The following is a 25403-nucleotide window of genomic DNA, read 5'->3' on the forward strand; positions in this document are numbered from 1 at the left end:
AGACTAGGGGCTTGTGATCCCTGGTCTCGGGGAGCCCACTCGGAGCCGCTGCTGGGGCCGGGCTAGAGACAGCAGGCACACGAAGGCAGTCGCGACAGGGCCTGGGACCCTGTCTGCCGTCAACTGTGTGACTCAAGCAGTGAGCTTTCATTTTCTTTGAATGCTGGAGTTGGGAGTTTACCCCGACCCCCCAAAAAGGTTAGCGGTTCCTTTGAGAAAAGACGTTTTAACCTCAGTTACTCCTCCAAGTACAGCATCCCAAAGGCTTTTCCCAGCCTTGCAGTTGTGACCTCTCCTGAAGCACCTCCCTGTTGCCCCACACAAGGCAGGTTTCCCCTTCTGACACCCACAACCAGATACAATAACCAGTGCTTCTATAGTTCGAGCCACTCCAAGGCCATTTACTGTTTATGGGTCATGTCTGTGATTCTTAAATCTGAAAGGTTAGTACTGACTAAACAAAATTCTGGATAGTGTAAAACCAGAATGAGTACTCAATTACGCTTGTGTTAACCCGTGCGAACCACCATTGAGCCCGATTCCTTTGCTGTACAGTATAGACTTTATGGAACTTATGTATGCCGGCACACTGAAGTGTTCTGATAATGCCAAGGCTTGTGCTCCCCCACCACACTAGGATCGATGCCTGATGAAGGCTGGGATACTCTGTCCAGGCTGTGTCTAGAAATAATGAACACGACACTGAAAGTGCTCGTTAGTGTTATTTGGACCATAAGGGGCAGTTCATTGAAGATGAACTTCATGTCAGATAACTTCTTTCTTCATTTAAACATACTGCTTGGGGGTGTATGGGTATAATTTAGCATTATACCCTACAGTAATCTCATGTAGAATCAAATCAGAAATGGAAGTACATGGATTTGCCAACAAGGTAAGAATGTAAAAGACAGATATCAAGTATACTACAAAACCGATTAAAGCCTGGTTTTAAAAGTATGTGCTAATAAGGAGAAAACATTTAGGAAAAATCTGTTCTTAACTTTTCCTTTTAAGTATTTTAGCAATATTTTATCTTGCTAAACCTTTTAAGTCCTATAATATTGACAAATTGCATAAAATGTAATCTATTATGTCCTAAAGCACATTCAGACAAAAGTCAAACTATAGCGTCTCCAAAGTTTAAAGATGATAATAGCATGGCAAGAAAAGTGAGGATGGCACGGTAAGTCAGGACATAAGGACAGGTGAACAATGAGAAAGGCTCAAGACAGTTCTCCTACAATCACATTTGCCCAATGTGGTACATCAAAGAGTCTGATGAGGTACACGTCATTCAGCATGAAACGGACTTGGGCAGGTGAACTTGTCTCAGCCTCACCTCCAAAATGGAAGAGCAGGACTTGCACCTTCCAGCTGTAAAAATGTAGCAAAGTACTTTCTGCTTCTGCATTCCCTCATTTGTGAAGGGGATAATACTTAAAGACTTCTGGGAGGCTTGTGACAACAGGCAGGCATATCATCTGTAAGTAGTAACAGCGGTTTCTTGCTTGCTGCCTCTTCCTTTAAGCCTTTTGACCACTCTTAATATTTCACTATGACTATTAGTGCCTTGTGCTTGCACTGATATTTTTGACTTGAACGTTAAAGCTCCATATAGTTAATGTTCACTGTAATGTTCTAAACATTCATGTCAAATTGGCAAGCTGCAGGCTTGGAAACATGGAGGTGATGATTGACTTATCCAACCCTACTAAGAGTACCGAAAAAAACAATACATTTTAGCACATGCTACCCTTATACAAGATTGATATGTCATTGAGTTAGGCTAAAACTTGAATGTACATACAATTTCATTTGCCAGTGAATAGTCACTGGGTTACCAAGAGTCACTGGGTTTGTGGCTTGCAAAAAAGAGAACACAAGAACCTCTGTAATGTAAAAGTTAATAGAAATAGTGAGATGTATGTCGTGAAAATGGCTATGGCTAAGATTAGAAACTTGACCTCAATTCCAGACTGATTTTTTTTTTAAGAGGGTAAAATATAGATGTTATAACTTCATAGCAACTTTAGTTAACAGCAGGGAAAAGATACCTGAGACTGGACTACAAATATTAAAAATGTGATTTTTAATAATATAAGTACAAAATTTTATTTCTTTATACAACTGTAATGGGATTTGGACCAAACCACTAAGATTTATTTAAAAAACAAAATAAAACAATGATATAAAAACTGCAAGGTCTGAATCCAAAGTTTTTTCTCTAATAGTACCAAATACCACAAGGTACAGATTATTATACAAATGTGTACAAATTTTAAATACAAATACATAGGGTTGGACTTCAAAGGAAAACAACAAAAAAGCAGGTCCTCATCAGGATCTCATGAATGGATACAAGTGACAATGTCAGCTGAGTCCATGTCTTCAAGGCCCCTCCTTGGTACGCTGTGCCAAAGCGGAAATTCCACGGGCACAGAGGAGGCATGATACGGGTTCTAACGCGTGGAATCAAACCCAGATTTCTGCTCTTCTTGTTTCCCAAATAGTCCCATTTCCTTCTGTCTCCCAGATTAATCTCAAAACTGTGCTGAGCTAAGAAAGGCATTTCAGCAGCCAAACTGCTTTTAAAAAACAGCCCTGTGCCCACACCGGTGTGGAGAAGGGAAGAACTAAAACAGGACGGTTGCTCTGTCCTCAAAGACGTACTCTGATGCTGTGGTTTGTCTAGGCCTGGACAAGAAAAGTTGGCTGGCAGGGACTCTCACACCAAAGTTAAAACCACCCTGAAATGTTCAACTGTTGTACGCAACTGGGAAGCAAAGTCTGGTCCTTTGGAAATAAGGGAACGGGGAATGGCAACATTCCTTTTTATTTAACTTTTTCACATTATTGAAGGGTATGAAGATCTTTTTAAAGAATGAGAAATCTCAGCATAATGATTCCTTTTGATGCACAATACTTTAAAATGTAAATGGAGTTTTCAGAGGAAACCAGATAAAGGAAGGAGGAACAAAAATGACAAATCTGTGTCTTCCACATGCTGCTGCTGGTGGAGGCTTTGTTATTAAATTATATATACAGAAATTTACAGGATAAATTAAAATCTAGGAGATTTTAAAGAGTTAAATACACATAATTAAATCATACATTCAAACGCGCACATAAATAATCCTACATGAGAACCGCCTTCCTTGCAGTTCACTCGTGTGCGGACCGCAGAACACCACGCAGCGCGTGCTCATGGGAGTGCCAACACAATGAACCCAGCCACGCTGGCAAGTTCATTGCCCACAACCACTGAGCAGCTGAGCAGCAGACCTGTGAGGACTCAGGGGCTACGTGAATGCAACCAGTGGAACACACCCAGCTCTTGGTTCTGCAGATGGAATATTCTGGAATATTCAGCTTAGAATAATCTATGTGGTTCAACCAGGGACAGTGACAACTTCACCCTCTTCGAGGTGTTTAAGCTGACAGGGCGCACACAACTCCTCGGTCTCTGCTGAGGTTACCAATGGTACCAATGATTACAATGCACTTTGAGACATGGACGCCTGCTGAGCAGGAATTGCACCAAACCCCTGCTAGGTCCACCTAAGCCACTGTAATAACTCAGCCACCTCAAGATGAAAGGCTCTGCACTTTCAGTCAATGGGCATCTTCCCATCATCTTTCCTAACACATTTCAGACCGTACGACAGGTAAGGCAAATGGTCAGTGATGGGTCTGGAGGTACAACTGAGTACGGAAAAAAAAAAATCACATTTTAGCTGTCCATAAAGAGATGCACTTGGCACCCAGAACAAGCCCCCAGTCCCAAGTTACACTGATTTTTAAGGCAGAGTTACCCACCACAGGAGAAAAAGGAACCCTAAGCCCCTATTCACGCCGAGACTTCCTCCTGGCCACACCACCTTTGCCATTTCATAAAATGATTAAAAGCAAAGTAGTTATAGTCCTATGTATATACTATACATTATATGTATGTATGTGTGTACGTATCTATATATAAAATTTAAAACCTACACCCTGAAGCCAGAGAAGGGATCTGAACAGTCATATACACACAAACCAGCAATGGGATAGGATAAGGTTTCTGTCCCAAGAGCCTTTGCTGTCACAGTCCAGGCATGATGTAAGCGATGTTGTCTAGTGTATTTGACTGCAAAACAAAACAAAAAAAAGGTTCAATTGAAGGGGAGTTTCTAAGTTCATGAGACAGGTTTCTCTGTTGAGGAGAGAAAGATGAGAAAGAAAAAACTAGAGTTAGAGCAAATGGTGAGAATGTCCCTGCTAATGCTAGGAGCTTTTCTGCAGATTCTGTCCACTAATCCTGGCCGAAAGAGGCAGAGAACCCCTGCTTTCTTAGTGACAGAAGTGCTAACAGGAAAACTGAGGCGGCATGGTACTCAAGGGCCAAAGTGCCCTTCCCGAAGGGCTGTTTTGGTATGAGGCAGAACTCCAGGGCCACTAGAAGCGTGGCATGCCACAGCACAGCACCGCGTCCGTGGGCTCCAGGGAGCACTACCAGCACTGTCAGGCCGAGGGGCTCAGGCCTGACAGGTTCACTAGGGCTCAGCCTCTCTGACTCCCCTGGGTCCAGGGAGAACTCACCAAGACCTGTTTGGGACAGCCGTTCAGTTCAGGTAGTTGTGTGGTCAGACACGCCAAAGGGCCAAGCGCGCAGATAATGGAATCCAGAAGCACCGACAAACTGCCAGACACAGCCACCATGCCCTGAAAGGGAGAGTGTTAGAGGAAGGAGATGGCTCTCTCAGGCGCACTTCCTCACGTGGTTCTTTAAGGCTCAGGCAGTTCTATAAACGTGCAGTAGGAATGGAAAATACTGGCTTGGATAACTGCGAGTTGTTCAAAATGAAAACTTTTGTAATACATTCCCAGGTTTCCTTCCTATATTCCTAAATCGCCTTACCCTCTATGGGGAAGTCACTTAACAGGAATAGTAAAGATATCCAGAGTTTCTGGGAAGATTTGTGGGAAACAAGTATACAAAATCATTTTTCTTATAAACTCCACAAATGGAGCTCAAATATGAAGACTGAGATTTCCACAGGCCAACACATTAACATTTAATATAACACACATACCCTCTCCACTTATTTGACTTTGTGTGCTGGCACAGTAGAGTATTAATAGCAGGAGCAGTCCAGAGGGGCTGGGGAGGTAACAGAAATGAAGCTCTTGGGGTGGGTTTGCAATGTGGGAAGCCACACCGAGTGCGTTTGCTACAGGAGCACCAAAGGTCTCAGAGTCTGGTAGTCACAAATACCTTGTGAGAAAGGTATCAGTAGTCTTCTGAGTAAACATGCTATCAGGAACTACCCACATCTTCAGCTCCGGACTGCATTTCTGGCTGGATGCTAAGTCTCCCATTTGGGCATTTCTCAATGGACATGCTGTAAAACAAATGGGCGCCCCCCCACCTAGCACCTTTTCTCCTCATAAAACTGCTCAGTCTAGCCAAGACCTGGCCATGGTTTGCTCTTCTCTTCCTCCTCCTCCTGCCATGTCCCCGGCCTCTCCTGCCAGGGGAGGCAATAAAGGTGTAAGAGGGTGGGCCATAAGGTCATGCCCCCAAATTCAAGGCCATTTGAAGAGCTGAACTCTACAGTAAGTTATTTAACCTCATTAAGCCTGTTTATTGCTTCTACAGAACAGAGGGAACAAAAATTCTGCCACACAAAGCTACAGTGTGAATTAAATATAAGAATCCATAGAAAGCACTCTGACCCACAGCAGGCTGAAGAAATATTCAAGGGAAATTAGTAATCAGTACTGTTTTTTCATTACTTTTGCCTTACAGTTAATCAGAGCCGGAGTCTCCTAATAGAATATAAGCTCCTTGAGGGTAGGAACCATGTCCTATCCCTTTTTCTACCCTTCCACAAACCACCAGTGTTCTACACACAGTAAGTTCTTGACATACATTTGTTATTAAATTCAATCCTGTTTATCTAGATTATTTTTATAATTCCCTAATTCCAGACTTTTCTCACTCTCAATTTAAAATAGAAGATAGAGAAAAACAAAGGCAAACTCTGATCACATTCCCTTCTTACTCAAACCACCCCCGCAGTCCTCAACGGCAGGAATGAAGAGCCATGCTGAGCCTGTGTGACATGGCCCAGCCGAGCTTTCATTTGCTTCCTTCCCTCACCTTGCACAGTTTTTCATCACTTTAGCAGTAAAACCATTTTCCAACAAAGCCTTTTTGGAACCACCTGAAAGACCTGGCTAGACTGGACATGGGGCTCCTTTCACTCATGTCTGCAGACGACCTTGAATCCAAAGACAGAGATGAAGGCCGCCTTCTTTGTCAGGAAAGCCTCGCTCCCTCACCTCCACAGCGCACACGCCGTCCTCAGCCTTGCCTGCCCAGTCTGCACACGCCCCCTTTCACAAAGGCTCTCCTGGCTGACCCTCCCGATGCTCTGCCCTCTGTACCTCTGCGCCTCAGCGGACACAGAGCAGACAGGGCTCTCTCACACAGAGACAGGGCTACAGAAGGGAGGCAAGCTGAGCTCCATCACGAGCAGTGTGTGAACTGTACAGTCACACATTGGGCTTCAGGTAGTCAACCTTTAAGGTTGCAAACTGTGTAAATCAATGTTCCTTAAAGTGCAGTGAGTAGTTTCAGGTGGCATATAGGTAAACAAAAATTATTCTGTTATCTAATACCCATTTTGATGTGTAATGGAAAAAAATGAGAACATCACACTTGTATACTAAGGATATAAATAAATAAAGTAAATAGCGTAAGAGGTAGACAGAGATACCCAAGTATAAGGATATATGCACGTAACTAAAGTCTGAGAATAAGTGGAGTAAGGTGAGAAATGGGAAGGGACTGTTAATAGAAATGGCAATTCTTCTAGGGATACCGAAATGTTCTGGAATATGATAGCAGTGATGGGTCCACAATGCTGTGAAACACTTTAACCCACTAAGTTCTACCTTCTAAAAAGGTCAACTTTATGGTATGTAAACTGTATCTCAATAAGACTATAATAAAAAAAAAGTGAACTGAAAATCAGCAAAATTCTTTCCCTTTATATGTAATTTCTCATAATGACTCCCCAAAGAAGCTAGCTGCTTATTTCAATTTACTAGTTATGTAAACATTTTATCTTACCAATTAGAGGCAAGCCTCTGGATGAACAGGTGTCACCAGAAGGGGATTAGTTTTCTATCCCTCCAAGTTCTTAGAATAATGCCTAGGCACTCAACAAATATTTGCTAAACTAAATGTAAAGACAGTGAAAATCTAGACTATGGAAGGCACATAAAACATTATTTTTGTTTCTAACTTTTTTTTTTAAAGATTTATTTATTTATGCATACAGAACTAGAGTGCAGGCCAGAGGTGCAGGAGCAGTGAGAGGACTCACCAGAGACAGTGTGGGGAGCAGAACAGGCAGATGGACAAAATACACTGCTGAGGAGAGCAGTGGGCAGGTCAGCGGAGGTCTGCCACACTCTGTGGGTCACCTCCGGGGCAGGGATCGAACTCACGCTGATGTGGCTTTAGCTTTTTAATGCTGTGCTTTCACCTGCCACGCCACCAGGGAGGGCCTTGTTTCTAACTTTTTTTTTTAAAGATTTATTTATTTATGCATACAGAACTAGAGTGCAGGCCAGAGGTGCAGGAGCCACCAGAGACAGAGGGAGGAGCAGGAAGAGCGACCAAGTACACTGCTGAGGGGAGCAGCGGGCGGGTCAGGAGAGGTCTGCATGTGGTCACCTCCGGGGCAGGCGGGAATCGAACTCATGCGGAAGTGGTTTCAGCTTCTTAGTGCAGTGCTTTAACCCGCTGCGCCACCAGGGAGGGCCCCTGTTTCTAACTTTTAAGGGAATTTTAAGAATGTCTAACTGTGAAACGTAAGTAAAGATCACAGGAAAATTTGCAGCTATCTAAATCCATTTAAATATTGAAACTAGGGCCTCCCTGGTGGTGCAAGGGGTCAAGTCTTGGTGCTGTCAAGCTATTGCCAGCCATTGCAGCATGGATTTGATTCCCTGCTGGGGAGCTGATGCAAGTGGTACAGTGGACCTCTCCTGTCACCTGCTGCTCCCCTCAGCAGTGTTTCAGTGGATCTACCTATTCTGCTCTCCATTCTGTCTCTGGTGGATTCTCTCACCCTCCCCCAACTCCTGCTCTGGCCAGTTTTGTGTGCATAAATAAATAAATCTTTTTAAAAAAATGAAACTATATGGAAGTTCACCAATTACTGGGATGCTTGTTAGTATTTTATGGAAACTGGGCAAAGCACTTAGATAATAGTTTCATCCATCTCTTGTGGCCATTTTCTTTTAGTTGTGGAACATTCAAATTTTACATAGAAGCAATTGTTTTATATTTCTACAAGGACATGGTATAAACATAGCTTTAGGAGCTTAGGATGACTTCTTTGCAGAAACATCCTATTCTGGATGGGCGCTGGTTCCCACTGAAGTACCACAGCACTGAGTCTGCCAAGGGGCGATAAGGTCAGAAACTGAATATGGTAACAGAAATGGAACGACAACTCTGCAGGTTAAGTGGCTTTGAAGCTGACTGAAGCTTTCGAACAAAGCTCCCCCAAGGCACAAGGCACTGTAGTGCCAGGACAGCGACGAAGCGCCCCCGCCCCGTCTGCTGCCTACTGCCGGTGCAGAGGGCTCTGCACCCCCTAGGTCTCGTCTAGCCGATTCAAAACTGTGTAGAAATGCACAAATTCAAACTCTTATTTTCAAAGAAGTAAAGTGACTAAAACGTCACAAGATTTTTACTTTACTTTTCCATTGCATTTCTGCAAGTTAAAATTAAATGACAGGGTTTTATGTCAATGATATCTCAGTATAACTGGAAAAAAAGGAATAGGGTATTCCAACTTTTGGTGTCATAATTGCAGTGTGAACTTTGAGAGCGAGTAGGTGGACACTTGGAGATGGTTCTACCCCATAGGTCGCCTTTATCACCGAGTGCAGAGCATCAACTATAAAGCAGTCACTCAGTAAACACGTGGAATGAGGGACAGGCTCCGAGCGCATCAGAGACGGAGAGGGTGGCAGTCACGCTCACCTCAGTCTCCTGCAGGCGGTGTCCGATGAGGCTGAGGGACTCTCCCAGCAGCTGGAGGTGGGCTGCCACGTCAATGGGCTCGGTCTCAGGGGCTTTGGCTGGTGACGCTGGTAACAGCATGGTGGTGGGGGGGGATTTCTTCTGGGGTGAGAGTACTCCTGCAGAAGCAGCTGAGAACAGAGATGAGAGGTGAATGCTCACTCCCAGGCCTTGAGTGCCACCAAAATGACTTTCTTCCTTTTCTACAAGTTGTACCAGGCACAAACAAAACTACAGACTGTGCACCAATTTGGCCTATTTTCACAGGTCATAGAGAAAATAAAAAATATGTGACAGAGTGCATATCACTCACAAAGCATGTAATATTTACTCTCTGGCCCTTGATAGGAAAAGCTCACCGACTTCTGATTTAAGACTTTTTTGGGACACCTATAATATTCAGTCATCTCCCCTAATTTCCCAGTAAGGAAGCGATTCACAGTGCTGTCTTGGGGAAAGAAATGCCAAGCCCACGAGAGCTAAGGTCACTACCTTTCACCTTCAGGGGACCTTCTGAGCTGCATGCTTTTCTTTTCACAGTTGTAGCTTCTGCTTTGTTCTGCTTGTGTTGGAGATATTGAGCTTTTTGCTTCCAAATCTGCAATCAGAATGGGGCAAAATAAATGAAAAGGGACAAAAAAGTAAACTGTAATCATCAGAGGAACATATAATGAAGCAGAGAAAGGGGACACAGAGAGAACTATCAAAAACTTTTAAGATGCTAGTCACTGAACAGGTTTCATGCGGTGAAGATAGCAACAGCCCAGCAGAGGATTACAAACACTCCTCAGTGCTATACTGGATTTCAACCTTGATGTTTCGATCATTCTAAGGTCGAAATGTAAAAATCACGGCATGAACGTCTGGCTCAGCCTTAGGTCTTCGTGGTTAACTACTTTCTGACCTGCTGGTTGGCGATGTCAACCACAGGAAAACAATGCCTAAGAAAACAGAAGTGAAAAGCAATCTACCTGGGTGAAAAATATTTTAGTTGTTTGACTCTGATGAACTGTACTTGAAAGCAAGATGGTAATTCTAATTTCTAGACGACCTGCATACATCCAAGTGGACAGCGAATGTGAGGTTCCAACATAACTTTCTCACTGTCTTACTGCTTCTTGAAGGTAGGGTCCCTGTTGGCAGGGCGTGACGAGGATGCTGACCTGGTACCTGCTTACCTACTCAACACAGCCCCCATGCTTTGCAGTGGACGACTTTCCTGTCCTCAGATCACACACAGATGACACGTGGGTGTGTGCAGCAAGGACTCTGATGTAGAGACCACTACGCCCTATACAAATCACCTTACTGCAACTCCAGCTTCTAAGGACAAGGTTAACTGGATATTTATGTACTATGCCTTATAGCCTTTCATTTTACTCAGTCTCCCATCGTAGCAGTTCGAGAGCTGGGTGGTCCACAGGAGAATCACACATTTTAGAAGCATAAAGCAATGAAAAACATCTTTGTACGAAAGTGTACTTACCAATTTGTCTTTTTCTGGCAATTGCTTCCACACTTCAGCCAGTTTTTTACTAAGTTCCCCAAAATCTGCCATGAAATAGCAGTAATGTTTTATTTAAAAACAATACAGTAATGTTTTATTTAAAAACAAAGTTTATGAGATGAGAGCAAAATCTGGACTTTTTTTTTTTTAAAAGTATCCTACCATCTCCCTGGGAAAAAGGTTCGGAAGACCAGATACAACACAAAATTCTTTCAGGGCCACACCAAACTCCATTACTTTAGTTGTTTCTTTTCAAGCAAGAGGGGCTGTTTTAGTGGTTATGAAATAGCCTCAAATTCATTCACATCTGTTCTTTGGGATTCATCCTTTAACCACATTTCTAAAGTCCTTTAATTTGATCCTATGACACAGGGCTTATCAACTGAGGTTGAAGAAAATGTATTACCGATAATTTAATGAAAGATGCTGGAGTTCTACTGAACTTCCAGGAGTTCAGAGCCAAAGAACTGGCCTAGAGCTGCTCAGAAGCAGCCCTGGGGTGATGCTGCCCTTCCACCCACAGAGAAGCAGGCTTCACTGTGCAGCGCATTCCACCCAAACGCCAGGGCCCTTTTCGTGAGCCTCGCAGCAACCCAGAGGGTCAGGAAGCTACTGGACACATCAAGCAAATGTGATTAAGTGACTTGCCCAAGGTCTGTGGGGTAGTGTTTCTGTCACCTCATAACTTCTAATACAGACACAACTATGAAAAACATAATACAAATCACTGTATAACCCCAGATTAAGGACAACGTCAACTGCAGAATCTTGGAAGTAAACTGGATATCTATGCAATAGATTCCACAACATTTCATTTTACTCAGTTTCCCAACTTATCAGTTGAAGAGCTATACATAGAAGGCTTCTCTCTTTTATGCATGGGCTGAGCTAGGTGAAAATCCGAAGTGACTGGCCTAGAGCAGCTCAGAAGCAGAACTGCAGAAGAACATGAGATTGTGCTCTTTTAATAATATGGAAAAGAACCTGCTGACTGGGTTACCAGGAGATACAACGGAAAAGAGAAAGAAATGTTCTTACCTATACCTGGGTGGTCAGCTACGATGGTCACACGATATTCTTTACAGAACACCTGGTAGGCTGACATATTCTTCTTTTTTGGCTAGTGCCCAGGAAAACAGAACAGGGGGAGGCTTAGTCAGAATATGAGACTCTAAGGTAACAAAATAGAAGACAGCTGCACTTTTTCATAAAGGGAAGAGGACTGACTTCCCCAAACTGGACCATTCCCGTGTCATCCACATTACTTGAGAAAGATACATATCTCTTTCACTTCTAGAAGGTAGAAACCACATGTTAAATCACTTCCAGGTTTTTCAGGTGGTTGCAACTATAGACCAATGATTTGTGCCCTTCATTTTTCCTACCTACCCCTCCATGTTACCTGTTTCAGAACTAAGTAAGAAAAGCTTCACCTCTCCTCGGTATGTCTTTTGCATCTTTCAAAGAACCATATAATTTCCCTCTGAACTTTGGGGTCAAGTCCATGCTCTTTTTGTTCCTTTGGTTTTGATTGCTAATTTTAAAACTGTCCTCATGCTGCTGCTTTGATCATTTGTAGTTCACCATTATTTTACTTATTACATTCTTGTGCTTCAAGGTGAGAGGTAAATAAGTAAACAAAGACAATTCTTTGGTAGTCAATGTAAGATGAGCTTTTTTCAAGTCAACAAACTGCTCCGCACTGCTTGAAGAATATTTATTTTTTATTGTATTAGGATAGTTCCAGACACAACAAAAATTTTGAGAAACAAAAAGCAAATGTGTTTTTAAAGCCAGTTCAAGGAGTATATGACATGAAAGATTGTGTTACATACTATGAAATACCCTTCTGCAACTACCCATAGACTGAGGTGACGTTAAGTTTTCCTATCTTAAAAGCCACATTTGAGAGTATCTGTGCAAACCTCTCATCTTAAAGGTGAATAAAAAATGAATCTCAGAAAGTGTCTGGCTTGGCTCCCACAACTAGACCAGTTATAACACCAAGATGACCTAATCCTGTAGGCTGACTTCCAGGGTTATGTGTTATGAGCCAAAGGAAGAAAACATTACTTTCTACAGAAAAGAAGTTATCATTTACACAATTCCCTTCATAATCTTTATTTAACAAATGGAGACATTTCCAGAACCACTTCACTGAAAACCTCATCTGTGAGTTGAAACATGACGATGACCCTCCATCTCCCAGGGAGGGAGAGGACGCCTCCTAGTCCTGTCGAGTCCTGAAGTTAATGCTCTGCACGAACATCTGCCGCCATAAAAGCTCCTGGGAACTCGCATGTGCCTTAGAGCCAGGTTTTATGATCAAAGCAAGCCAATAAATAACAGTCCTGCTGATGACTTCCGCATTGCATCTTGGTTTAACCTAAGCCTAATCACACACTTTGTTCACCTGAATTCATTCTTAACTACCCTTAAAGGCTAAAGACTTGCCAGTAAAAAAGTTTATGTAATGACTGACTTTAATCGCAAAACAAACAAATTCTGAAACTGTTGTAAAGCATGGAAACATTCCTGGAACACCTCCAAAATAACTGCTTTGAAAGGAACAATACTTCTTTGCATGTAAAAATATTTTCAGTACAAATTTAGCTTCAAGTATCCTAGACTAACCTTTCTGAAACAGTGTACCCATAGGCCTGATATTTGCTAGAATACATGGCGAAAGAGTAATTTGAGGAAGCCTATATATACACAGCCAAAGTATGACATAACGTCACAAAAGCTTAATTTGCTAGAGTCCACAAGGCTATCTGTAACTATAAAATCCAAACCTCTTTTACAAAATTAAACACAACTCTTGCTCAATAATTCTATCTAAAAATCACATACCTAGGAGGGGTTTCCTTTGGTAACTCAAATAAAAGACTTTACTTATGTAGAAAACGAACTAGTGTCTATTAGCATGATATTGAATATAGTCCATGTCTTACTCAAAGGCTGTTAAGCAGCAATGAAATGGTGGCTGACGGGTAAGATTTAAAGCTGAAAGGCCCACCACCTTTCCCAGCTTCACCTTACACCAGCGATGTGATTTGGAATAAAACGGTGAGAAGTGGACGCTTCTGACATATGCTTTAAAAGTATTTCAATGGCAAAGTAGGAAAAGCTGGACTAAGAATTCAAGGACAACAGGAAAATAAAGTTTCTTTATTAAGAAACATTTATAGTGGCAGAACTGATACTATGGTCAAGAATCAGACACATATACTAACACACAGATAAATGTCATGACAAGAAACGCGGATGGACCTATGGGGCAAGCGCTGGGCACCATGGGACATGCGTGACAGGAGCACCCCACCTAATGGTGGCGTCAAAGAAAGCCTTGGAGGAAATGACAACCCAGATGCGAAGGTTGGGTAGAACTGGCAGGATGAAGCGTGGCTGATGGTTGCAGACAGGGCACAGCATGTGCTAATAGCTGCGACAGTGGGGCTGGAGGGAAGGAGGGAGGGGGCTGGATTTAACCAGACAATGTGGCCAAATGGAGAGCCCAGCTTCAGAGCCTAAGAGACCTAAGCCAGAATTCTGCCCACACGCCTACGATGGTGCCAGTCTGCGCCATTCTGAGCTATAGTTTCCCTGTAGTAAAACTTGGACGACTGTTTACTCTAAGGGTGTAAACTGGCAGTGTTTGGGAACCGAATGCAACCAACATCCCGGATGAGTGGTGACAACCTGCAGAACCTCAAGCCTGGAGGACAGCAGGTTGGCCACGCCCAGCTGTGAGACAGAGCCCTGCTGAGCTCCGTCTGAACTTCTGATTCTCAGAATGTGTTCTGGATGTGGTTTCAGACTAAGGGGGTGGTGCTCTGTTACTCCACAATTAGGAAGCTGCTGTAAATTCTTTTCTATTCCTTCTATGTCCCTTCAAAATAGGTGAGGCATCCAAAAAGTCAACACAAGGTTTTTCAAAAATAGAAATTTTGGTGAAGGATAGGGTGAAACATCATTTGACCTAAATCAGAAAAAGAAAATAGCAGCAAAGCCTTCACTTCAAACACTTCAACAGCTCAGGCCCTAATTTTAGTATTCTTCTGGCGAGGCCAGTCCCGCTCAGACATCCTACAGCAAGGGGCTTGGGTGCTAATACCTTTTATTGACTTAGTAGCAGCTTCACCTCCTCAAATGCTCCAAGGCTCTGCCCTCCAAATACTGCCCCATTGCACGACCAGGCGGCATTACACAGATTGGAGCAGAGAATATGTGGCTGGCCACACCAGAGAGAAGGGGAGAGAGGATGAAAGGCAGCAGGGAGGGAGGAGGTGGGAGGGGAGGGAATTGATTAGTCTGGGATATGCACTTTAGAGCATACTTTACTTGCTGGAGTGTGACAGGAACGAACACCTGTTTCCCCAGATGGTCCTGTACACCTGCCTCAGTGTGCACAGCTCTCTACCCAAGTATGACTCTGATGTTTGCAGTTAACCAAATTTAAAAATAAGCAATGGCTCCTGAGCATAAGCCGCTTATACCACGTCAGATGCTGAGGAGAGAAAGATCCCGCTGCATGGGCTGCCATTCTGCTGGACGAATCTTCCCACATTCACCACGGGATCTCCTAACGGGCTTTGTGAAGAGAAACCGACCACTAACGCTCATCTTATGGCTGACCTCAGAGCCCCCTGTCCAACACTCACTTCCCGGTGACTCTCACTGCAGGGCCAATGCCTCTGCTCCAGGCCTCCCCAAAGGCATCATCACAGAGGCCGCATCTGGAGTACCAGGGACTCTCTTTTAATTTAACAAAATGTTAATTAACATTTTGAGAACTTGGATATTTTATGACTAGTTTCAATGACAAGTTCCGAGGTGTAATTTCACAGCAGGAACCCTGAACAGCTGATGATGTTCACCACAGCACCTAGACCACTCAACAACCTCTGCCAGCCCATCTATGACTCTGGGCTAGGAACCTGCTTCCAAGGATAAAACGTTTGGGATTAAGGCACACGCAATTTAGGAATCTGAGAAATAAATCTTTGCTTTTTTCTACTGATGAAGGAACTCAATCCAGTCGCTGATACAAGCGTTAAGACCTCAACCTGTGGAGACGCATGGCCGGCACCGGAACGCAGGCAGCCTGGCTTTGGAGTGGTCCTCGTAGCCGTGAGACCCTTCTGAACTGTCTTGACTGAGATGCTGGTTCTGCGCTGGCTTGAAGAAAGGGAACCAGAGAAGTAAAAACCTCTACACCAAAGCTTTTGCTTAAGCCAAAATGTACTCTACCTTTGCCATCTCTCATAAAGTAACAGCAGATGGAAGCCGCCATCAGAAAAGCTAGGTTCAGATTTCCGTTCTACAACTAAACTAGGCTGTGTCATACGACAGGTTAAACAAGCTTATCTGAGCTTGTTTCTGTGACATGGGAATAATTACACCTACACCTTATGACGATTCACTGATATCCCAAATATAAACTTAGTGCAGTGCTGAAAACATAATAAAACCACACTAAATACAGCTACTAAAGCAGTTCAGCAACTCTTCCTCGGTTCTACCACCCCCTCTGGGAAAACAGGCCTTGCAGTCTTGCTCCTCTACACATTCTTGGCTATACGTCTTCTGGTGGCCTTCTGAACAGCCAATGCCCTGTCACGCCTCAGGTCCTCAGTAATTTTCATCCTTTATCTGTAATGCCCACTACGACTACCCACCTGGTATTCATACCTGGCGTTAGGATTCGGTTCAGATACCTCCTCCAGGAAGCTCTGGCTGATATTCCCAGGCTTCCCCTGCACACCCTTAGTATCCTCTCCTAAGGTTCAACAGACTCCTTTTCTAGCACTAAGCTCTTCAGATAGAACGATGTATCTCATTCACCCAGCAAGTGCCTGGCACAATTTCAGTGCAGAAAAAATACGGGTTGAACAAGCTTCAGCCTGAGAGCTGTGTAGAGAGGTTTGAATATGCATTCATTCAATCCATCAATTTTCACAACACCCTTGTAGGTAAGTTAAGTACACTGGGTACTAGTCTCCCATTCTACAAATTAAGCAGGGTCAGAAGGTCATGTGACTGGCCAATGTTTCTTCCCCAGAACCCATGAAGAGCTCACATGAGCGGCAGGAAACTTGCTTATAATTGTCCCGCTACGCAGACCCTGGGTTTTTTCTGGCCCATAAGTGTCTTCCAAACAGTTAAGTGTGGGGTTTGCTTCCTAAAAAGTGGAGTGTTATATGAAAAAGCCAAACAAAACAAAAAACATATAAATGTTGTCTCCTTCCTTAGTTTAATGTCAAATATGGGGCTGGAAAAAGTTTTAGGAAGAAGTTTTCCAGTTTATTTGATGTTTTGTGAGACTAAGAACGAAGCCAACACCGTGATGGCAGTGCAGCACGGTGCCTCACCTAATCCAGCCTCAGTAAGCCCGCCCTGCCAACGTGCACCTGGGGGTGCATCCAAGAGAAAGCCAGCAGGAGGCCAGAACCAGAATCCAAGTCCACTGAATGCCAGTCCAAGTGTTCAGCCACTTACAAAGAAGTGGCTGAATGCTTCAAAGACACGGGCAAGTCGACAGACAGATCCCAGACGCTAGCAGGCTTTGCCGGTTTCCTCTGGCCTAGGACGTTCCGTACAAGCCTAGGAGAGCGAGAGCCACAGTGCTCAGCGGGTGGCAGTTATTCAATTTTACCATTTATTCTGTTTGCTCAACTTGTTTTACCCGAGAGAACTTGTCACACTACTCCAGTCTAGGTATACCTCAGAATTTATTGCATTACTAGCCTAACAACAATGCTCTAGTGTGCCAGGCACTAGGCTTGAGGAAGTGTGAACATCCTGGCAACGTCCAGAAGACTGAAGGCAGGCCTCTGAAGAGTAACACACAGGGAGTGCTTTGAGTGAGGATGAATGGGTTTTTATTGATTTCGTAAAACTATCAGTAAGGTATATTTGAAATACCATCACATCCTGCTCCTCCAATGTAAATAAAAAACTTCCATTCAAATGGGAAGATTTTTAGGGGAAAATGGATATTACTCCTCCATAGAAAACAGGATTCCACAGAATACAAAACTAACAGAAAGAAACAACCCACCCTAAAACTCTGCCTTCCGGGAGGGAGAGGGCCCCAATCTCCCTTTTACCAGTCCGAAGTCCTGGTAAGCCTGTGCACCTCACCCCTCCACCTATTAAGCCGGTCTAGCCCTCCCCCGGCCCCCCCGCCCCCGGGCTCTACCACTGCACTTCAACCCTGATCCCTCTAGCTGATCCCCCAGCTTCAACAGGACGGAGCACCAATGAAGAGAATGTAACAGAAGATGCTGAAATTGTGAATCACTCTGAACCAGGGCTTGAACCCTACCTGTAAACTAAGATCCACAAAGTCTCTGACAGATGTCACATAATGCTGTGTCTCTTGAAAATTTGATATACTTATTATATTACATTTAATATACTTATCATATAAAATTTAATATGCTTATTATATTAAATATTTAAACTATTATATTAAATGCATCATCCCAGAGGCTCTTGGCACCATGGAGCCCTAAACAATTTTACATGTGTTACCTCATCTAACCCGTAACGACTCTATCGATTGGTCTTTTACAATCCCCAGTTTGCAGATGGAAAAGCACTGCAGTTTATCCTCCATCACGGCACTTGCAAGGACCCAGACCCAAGCCCACACTCCTAGCCACCCTGACATGATGAATCTCTTCAAGTTTACCCCTTGACATCTAAACCTCATGGCTTGGCTATTTCACTAGTTCAACTCTTTAGAAAGGGCAGAATGAGCCTGCCACACTTCTGCTGGCTAGCTCTGAGGCCTGCTCACTGTGGGGATGAGAGGAAGCTAATCCTGAGGCATTCCTTTCTACCTCTCGATGAATGTCTAAATAGTTCCTCTTTATATTGAAACAAAAGTCTTTAGAAAGAGGCTATGTTTTAAAAACTCTCTTAGAAATTCTTACGCACAGGTCAGGTTTAAAAGACATGATACCTGACGCAAAAATACTTTGTGGGGACAGCCTGAGAGGCACAAGGCTCAAGTCTCAACAGCATGAAACCATGAAGCTATGTGCAGCCACTTCAGCACGAGTTTGATCCCGGCCAGGGAGTGACCCACATGGCGCAGCAGCCCTCGCCTGTCTCCCCGCTGCTCCCCTCAGCACAGCTAGTCAGCAGATCTGCCTGTTCTGCTCCCCACCCTATTACTTTTCTATGCCACTCCCTAAACATCTCCCTGCAACTGGGCACCCCAAACTGAAATCCTTTCAGCTTCAAGAGTTCACTGCCGGCCCTGGTCGCCCCATTTGGCACTACTGTAAGGCTAGTTCATGTCACCAGAGATACGTAGAACAAACAGAATCTTACACAAAATTTATGCTAGTTCATGAAGTAATTTTCACCCACAAAAATGAGTAAAACCTGATCCAGTATTTAACTACCCAGTTTTTTTTTTTTTTTAATAATCATGTTGACTCTTGGCTGAGAAAGTAGTCTTTTTGCTTTTTCTTTCTGTGCTCTCTTTATTATCTATGCTTTCTTAAAGGCATCCTTCACAGCAGAGAAAACAGCAGCTCAATTATATTCACACATGAAATTTTCATCCCCAAACTCTTCATCCATTTGATTTGTCCTTTCTTTAGTAGCTTTCCTTTCAGATATCTGACATGTCAATAAACAAAGCAAGAAAATGTCCTTCAGTGGCAACGCTGATTTCTTTCCACTCTTCTCAATTTCTAACTTCATACAAAAATATTACTTTGATATTGGGGAGACAAGTTGTATTTTAAAGGAAACCTTTAATGACATAGTCATCATCCCTAACATACAGCTGCTAGATTTCTCAAGTTACCCACCAAGGTGGCTGACGTCTCATTCTCAACAGAAGGGCAGCTTCTTAAGGTCAAGAGCTCGGTCCCACCCAGCTCCCGTGTCAAGAGCGCGTGTGCAGCTGCAGCTGTGAGCTTGTCAGCAAGCTCCTCACTTGGAAAATCTGCTTTTCAGAATGAACGCACAGAGCGTTGTTTCCTACCTCTCAACTTCCCCAGTGCTGCTCAGGGACAGAGAAAGGAGGATCAGCTCTTTCTATGAATTCTGAGTACCAGACAGAACAAGCCAGCATTCCTAAACCTATGCTTGGCCCAACGGGGAGCCACTCGAGAAAGCCCATGAATAATTAAGACTGCTCCTATTTCTGCACCAGACTTGGCCATTGGTAGTCTACAGTCTATTCTGAATCACTCCAGCAGACCCTCACCTTGCCAAGTTGCCAGTGAACACCCCACTGCTTCACACCAAGTCACTTACCACTGTCAAGGAGAAACCCTTCTTGCCCTTGCTCTTCCCTTGCCCTCCCCACCCCCACACACTTAAAAAGATGTTTTACCTTTTCTCCTCTCTCTCTCTCTCTGTCTTTCTCCTCTTTTTTCTTTTTTTTCTCACCATGACCATCTGGGTGAAGGCCAGGAAGCGGTGGGGGAGGGGCAGCTGCAGCGGCTGCAGTGCAGGGGGTGCTGGGAGGAGCTGGGCCCGGCACGCCTGGGCCCTCTCCCGTGGCCGCAGAGGGCAGTCCCGAACTTCTCTTGGACTTGGAGTGTCGCCTCTCTTTATGCCTCTCCTTGTCTTTCTTCTTTTTGCTTTTCTTTGACTTCTTTTTCTTCTTGATCTCCCTGTAAGAGTCATCTATTACCAACTCCCCAGCCTCCAGCTCCCCTCCAGAGGAGGATTCCGATTCTACTAGAATAGGTTCAAGCCCTGAAAGGTCAAGGTTAGCACTGTGGGATTCCGGGCACTGAGAGGCGTCAGAGCCACAGCCTTCGGGGACAGGAGATGAATGTGGGTCTGAGGAGGACTTGTGCTTCTTCCGGGCAGTTTTCAGAAAGTTCTGCAACTCGTGTCCTAGGAGTAAAGCACCCGGCTCATCTCGAGCCGATTTCTTAGAGGATTTTTTCACAGTTCCTTGTTGCGAGGGGTACTGAAAAGACTCCTCATCAACTGAGCTGCTTCCCTTCTCCTTGGGTGAGAGAATCAGTTTCATCTTTAAACCATCAGGTTCACGAAGGGTCAGCGTCTCTGTGTTCACATACAGCGGTTTCATTTTTTTGGATTTGTGGGAACTATCCTCCAGGGACAGCTCACCACTGCTCCCACTTACTTTCTTCTTGTGGTGTTCCTTTTTACTCTCTGAATGGCTGGAAGAGCAAGCGGATTTCTCCCCCATCTTTTTGGAAGGTTTTGAGCCTGCTGCCAGAGGGGAAGTGATAGCTTTCAATAGGTCCATAGCCGTATCAGCAGACTGGGGGCTGGATTTCTTCTTTTTCTTCTGTGACGATTCCAAAGACGAAATATCTAGAAATAATCAAGAGAAGTAGTGTCCATATGACAAAAGCAACGCCCAGCAAGTTTTCTTACCAAAACATCCGACTAACATGAGGAAGCGGCTAAGAGGAATGAGTTGAGGGAGGCCCTTTAACTGATCCCTAGCATTCAAGATGATGCCCTCGTGCCTCTTGACTTGGTAGGTTCTGCCTCTGACCTTGGAGACAGTTCTTGCCAAAGCTGTTTCTCTTCACTGAGTCTTCGCAAGCAACGAAAGAGAGCAAACCCAGAAGAATGGACTAGAATTGTGGGATTAGGAGTAGTTACAATCTGAATTATACTGTAGACACAGTATTACTTGTTTCTGTGCTCAGGACAAACCCATTCTAGTAAAGGGTTAGTCTTGTCAGTTGTGTGCATAACACAGCTAAGAAAAACTGGTCTTGTGAGCAGATACGCACTCCATTGAGAAGTAACCCACAGGCGCCGGCCAGAGGCCCAGCCTACGAATGGCAAGAGGGATGCTAGATAACAATGGGCACAAGATAAGTGGATGATTGGGGGGAGAAGGAACCTGGTACCTGGTGTATCACAAATGAAGACTGTTCTTCTATGCTGAATCCTCCAAAATACCAGCCCTCCACCTCTCTGCTCCTTCAACTGGTTTATCGGCACTCAGAACAAGAACCACTGTCCTGTTAAATAGGCCACTGAGTCAGCAACATCTGGATCCCTTTCCCCTACCCCGACTCCAAGAACCATGACGTGTCTACCCCACCTGCTGCCCTCTCCCACCCTTACCGCCATAGCAGTAGTCATCAGAGGAGTGCTTCCTTTTCTTCTTGTGCGTGTCCGTCCCCAAGAAGTAAAGTTCACTGTCCTGGAATTAGAGCCAAAGAGAACGGACTAATAAAGATGATGATGAGGCAAAAGAAGTTGGTCCCAATCCTGTCCTCTGATGATTTCTGACTTTGGAAAACAAAGTAAAACACATGAAATAATAAAATAGACATGAAAGGTGTTTATTTTTTTCCTCCTTAAGCATTTTAAAAAGAAATTTAAGAAAATGCTTCTTTCTTCAAAGATCAGGAATAGTTTCAAACTTTCCCTACTCAAATGTCTAGACTTTTACCTTTAACTTCTTCTTGGAAGAATTCCTGACCTGAGCAGCGATTTCTTCCTCTTCCCTTAAAAAATCTTTGTAGGAGCGTTTCTTTTCTCGTTGGCTTCGGCCAGCTGCTAGTCCTATGTCTTCAAAGCTGTGGTCACCGTCAAAGCAATCTAAGAAGCACAGGTTCAATTGGGAAAGGACATGAGAAAGTCACAAGGGCAACCATATGACACGTGTAATACAACAGCCCCCCACTTCTGAGTTAAATGTTTTACTAAGTCCATGGGAATACAGGGCTAGCTCCAAAGGGACAAGAACATTTCTTGACGGCTTGACTGCAAATGAAGGACTCAAACCTGAAGAAATAACGCTCCACGCTACGCAAAGGCCCAGTGTGCATCCTCAGACATGGTTCTTAGCTGTGATTTGGCAGGTGGACACAGACTTGCAGAGGTAAGGCTGAAAAGAATAAGCATTCGCGTGCTGTGCTGCTCTGTGTGAGCCCAGCGAGCGACTCCTGTCCCCAGACTCCTGCATACTGAGCTGGCAAGGACCCTGAGTGCGGCCGGAGCTCACCCAATAGGCCAGACTTCTATTTCAGACTCTCGTGTTGGAACCCTGTCCTGGTTTTCGGTTCCATGGGCCCGGTCTGGGATGATGTGGAGGCCGAGTATCATAATAGTGCTCTGGACCATCACTGGAGAGTCCAGGCTGTGGCCAGTCCTGGTCTCTATGTTCATGAGCTGAAAGGACTGAAGAGGACACCCTCTTTGGAATGTTTCTGAGATTAAGGGGCCATACCTTCTTTCTTCACGGAGTCATCATAAGCCATGGCGGCCCTGCAAGGCCCTTGAGAATGTCGCCGTGTCCAGGCTCCTTCTCATCTACAGGACCAGGTCTGAGAAACAAAGAAGGAAAACCCTCCTGTAATGTGAAATCAACCTTCTCAACATTCCGATGGAACTGCATAGTGACCCAAGGGCAGAGGGCAGACTGAAGGGGCATCAAGAAATAAAGGAGTGTCTTGTCACCTCAATCTGTTTGTAAACATAATGGGGTTTTGAAACTGCAGGAAGTGCACTAGGTTTAATTTGATTTGATTTATGAGCTGAAGCTGTCATTTGGGGCAATACATAAACTATCTCCCATATTTAAAAAACTTCAAAATAAGGAGAATTTCTGAAATGCCAACAGGACTGACAACACAGAGAGGGTAAAAACTGGCAAAGTCAGACAGGCTCATTTAAGGTTACAAAGCGCACAGATAAAGCAGGGTGTAGAAGGCAGAATACACTTATAGTAGAAACCACAAGCTTCTATCATCTGGATTGGTGACAGGCTAAAATCCATAATATTGCAATTTACACAGAAATAACATGATTGGGGCCCTCCCTGGTGACACAATGGGTTAAAGCGCAGCACTGCTAAGCGAGGTACATATGCTTCAGCAAGGGTTCGATCCCTGGCCCAGGATGTGACCCACTGGCACAGCAGAATTCTCCTGTCTTGCCATCTGCTCCCCTCAGCAGTGTATTTCAAAAGATCTGCCTGTTCTGCTCCCCAGTCTGTCTCTGGTGAATCCTCTCACTGCCACTGCATCTCTGCCCTGTACCCCAGTTCTGTATATATATATAAATACGTCTTAAAAAAAAAAAAGAAACAACATGATCGAACTATTAAAGATCACTGGAGCATAACCCTTACATGTATTTTGTTGGGCTATGTGAATCAGAAGTGCAAAGCAAGGTCACTTCTAAGATGTTGGTCACACAACAGCCTCTACAGCATAGCGCCTTTCTTGAAGGCCATGTGCACGAGTAAGGAAGCGTTACATTTGTCCACTGGTGATGAAGCGTTCATGATTATTAACATTTTCACTAGTTTGAAGAATTACTAAACTACTATAATATAAATGCTATAAATATTGTCTTGAATTTGCTAAAATTTCTTGGGATTCAAGTTTGTGTCCATTTTGCCTTTGATGGATGACAAGACACATGCTGCTCTGTAAGATCAAGCGCTTCCACTGCTTTAAAGACTGCAATATCCCAGGTCCCACAGGGAAAACAGCTGGACTGCTAGCTCAGAAATTGTATACTAAGAGTATTGAAAATGTTGTCATCCAGTTATTGAAATGCTCAGGGCTGCAGTTTTAAATTTTACTGTACTGTCATTGCTATGATAGGATTTAGAAATGCTGAAGTCACATCAATGAGACTTTGTCAATCCCCTCAGGTAGGTATGTAAACTTTTGTTTGATCAGCAAGGCAAACTGTCACAGGCTACACTTAAATAAGAAAAATTACTAATCACACAAGTCAGATAAAATACAATGCACAGATTCATCTAAGTTGAAAACAGAAAAAGCAGCATTGGGCCCTCCCTGGTGGTACAACAGGTTAAAGCACAGCACTATGAAGCTCTCCCGGCCACTCCAGCAGAGTTCGATCCCCAGCCAGGGGGTGACCCACAGGGTGCAGCAGACCTCTCCTCATCTACCCGCTGCTCCCCTCAGCAGTGTATTTCAGTCTGCCTGCCTGTTCTGCTCCCCACTCTGTCTCTGGTGAAGCCTCTCACTCCCTGCACCTCTGGCCTGTACCCCAGTTCTATATATATAAATAAATACATCTTTAAAAAAAAGAAAAAGAAAAAGCGGCATTGCCAAGAAATGATTTATAAGATCGAGAAAAGAAACGCACACAAAAAATTTCATCATTTCCCTAAGAAATGAAATTAGGACAGACTTGGTCAAGGTAAGAGAAGCTAGAGTGATATAAAGAAATGAAATGCATAGGATTATTTTAAAGATCAACTGAAAAACTGCTTATTATAGGGTTTTTCACAGGAAATAATGGGGACATAAGGTCAGGTCTCATGCAGAAACACAAGGCAGCAAGTTACATAACATAGCCAGTTTGCAATGTTCCAGCATTACGCTTTCAATTTTCTCAAGTGGAAATGACCACGCTCCCTTTCCACCCAAGAAGCACCACCTCCAAAGGCAGGAGACAGGGACGCAGAGGGCGGAATTCCCATTCAGTCACAAGACCCTCCATCAGCACTAAACAATTGAGTTCATTAGAAAAATCAATGGGTCCTATTAGCTTTCACAGGCTGATAAGACCAAGAAACAATTTGAGATGTCAATTTATATTTTTCATGCCAAATGAATTTTGGCAAATAATGTCTGAGGAAAATGGGGGTAAAATCTCTTGTTCAACATCAGAAGTCGACGGCCGTCAACAACATGCATTCTGATCAGCCTTCCCTTTGGTAGCATCAAAGCTAGCATCAACAGTCAAGGGTTCTTAACAGTCAAAAGAGGAATGTGGCCCTCCCTGGTGGTGCAGGGGGTTAAAGCACAGCACTGAGAAGCTGAAGCCACTTCAGCATGAGTTCGATTC

The 25403-nt window shown here is 44.0% G+C and overlaps 1 protein-coding gene across 3 annotated transcripts in view; it reads right to left on the reverse strand.

The window, feature by feature from the left end:
• Positions 1 to 2129: 2129 nt before the first annotated feature.
• HMGXB4 (HMG box domain containing 4) overlaps positions 2130 to 25403 on the reverse strand; it is a 26069-nt gene continuing 2795 nt past the window's right edge. The window contains exons 2-12 of one of the 3 annotated variants that reach the window (XM_004675707.2): positions 22801 to 22897; positions 22021 to 22169; positions 21690 to 21768; positions 21470 to 21583; positions 19957 to 20918; positions 11631 to 11712; positions 10572 to 10636; positions 9578 to 9683; positions 9047 to 9216; positions 4579 to 4701; positions 2130 to 4126 (exon numbers count right to left, since the gene is read on the reverse strand). In XM_004675707.2, the coding sequence (XP_004675764.1) occupies positions 4082 to 4126; positions 4579 to 4701; positions 9047 to 9216; positions 9578 to 9683; positions 10572 to 10636; positions 11631 to 11712; positions 19957 to 20850 (1485 nt within the window). In that variant the 5' untranslated portion in view covers positions 20851 to 20918; positions 21470 to 21583; positions 21690 to 21768; positions 22021 to 22169; positions 22801 to 22897 and the 3' untranslated portion in view covers positions 2130 to 4081. Of the gene's footprint in view, positions 4127 to 4578; positions 4702 to 9046; positions 9217 to 9577; positions 9684 to 10571; positions 10637 to 11630; positions 11713 to 19956; positions 20919 to 21469; positions 21584 to 21689; positions 21769 to 22020; positions 22170 to 22355; positions 22370 to 22800; positions 22898 to 25403 lie in introns of those variants that run through there. The other 2 variants (XM_004675706.2, XM_012720601.1) reach the window with 2 other exon arrangements.

This window comes from Condylura cristata, unplaced genomic scaffold, assembly GCF_000260355.1.
Source record: "Condylura cristata isolate star-nosed mole 26May11 unplaced genomic scaffold, ConCri1.0 scaffold00004, whole genome shotgun sequence".
Lineage (NCBI taxonomy): Eukaryota > Metazoa > Chordata > Mammalia > Eulipotyphla > Talpidae > Condylura > Condylura cristata.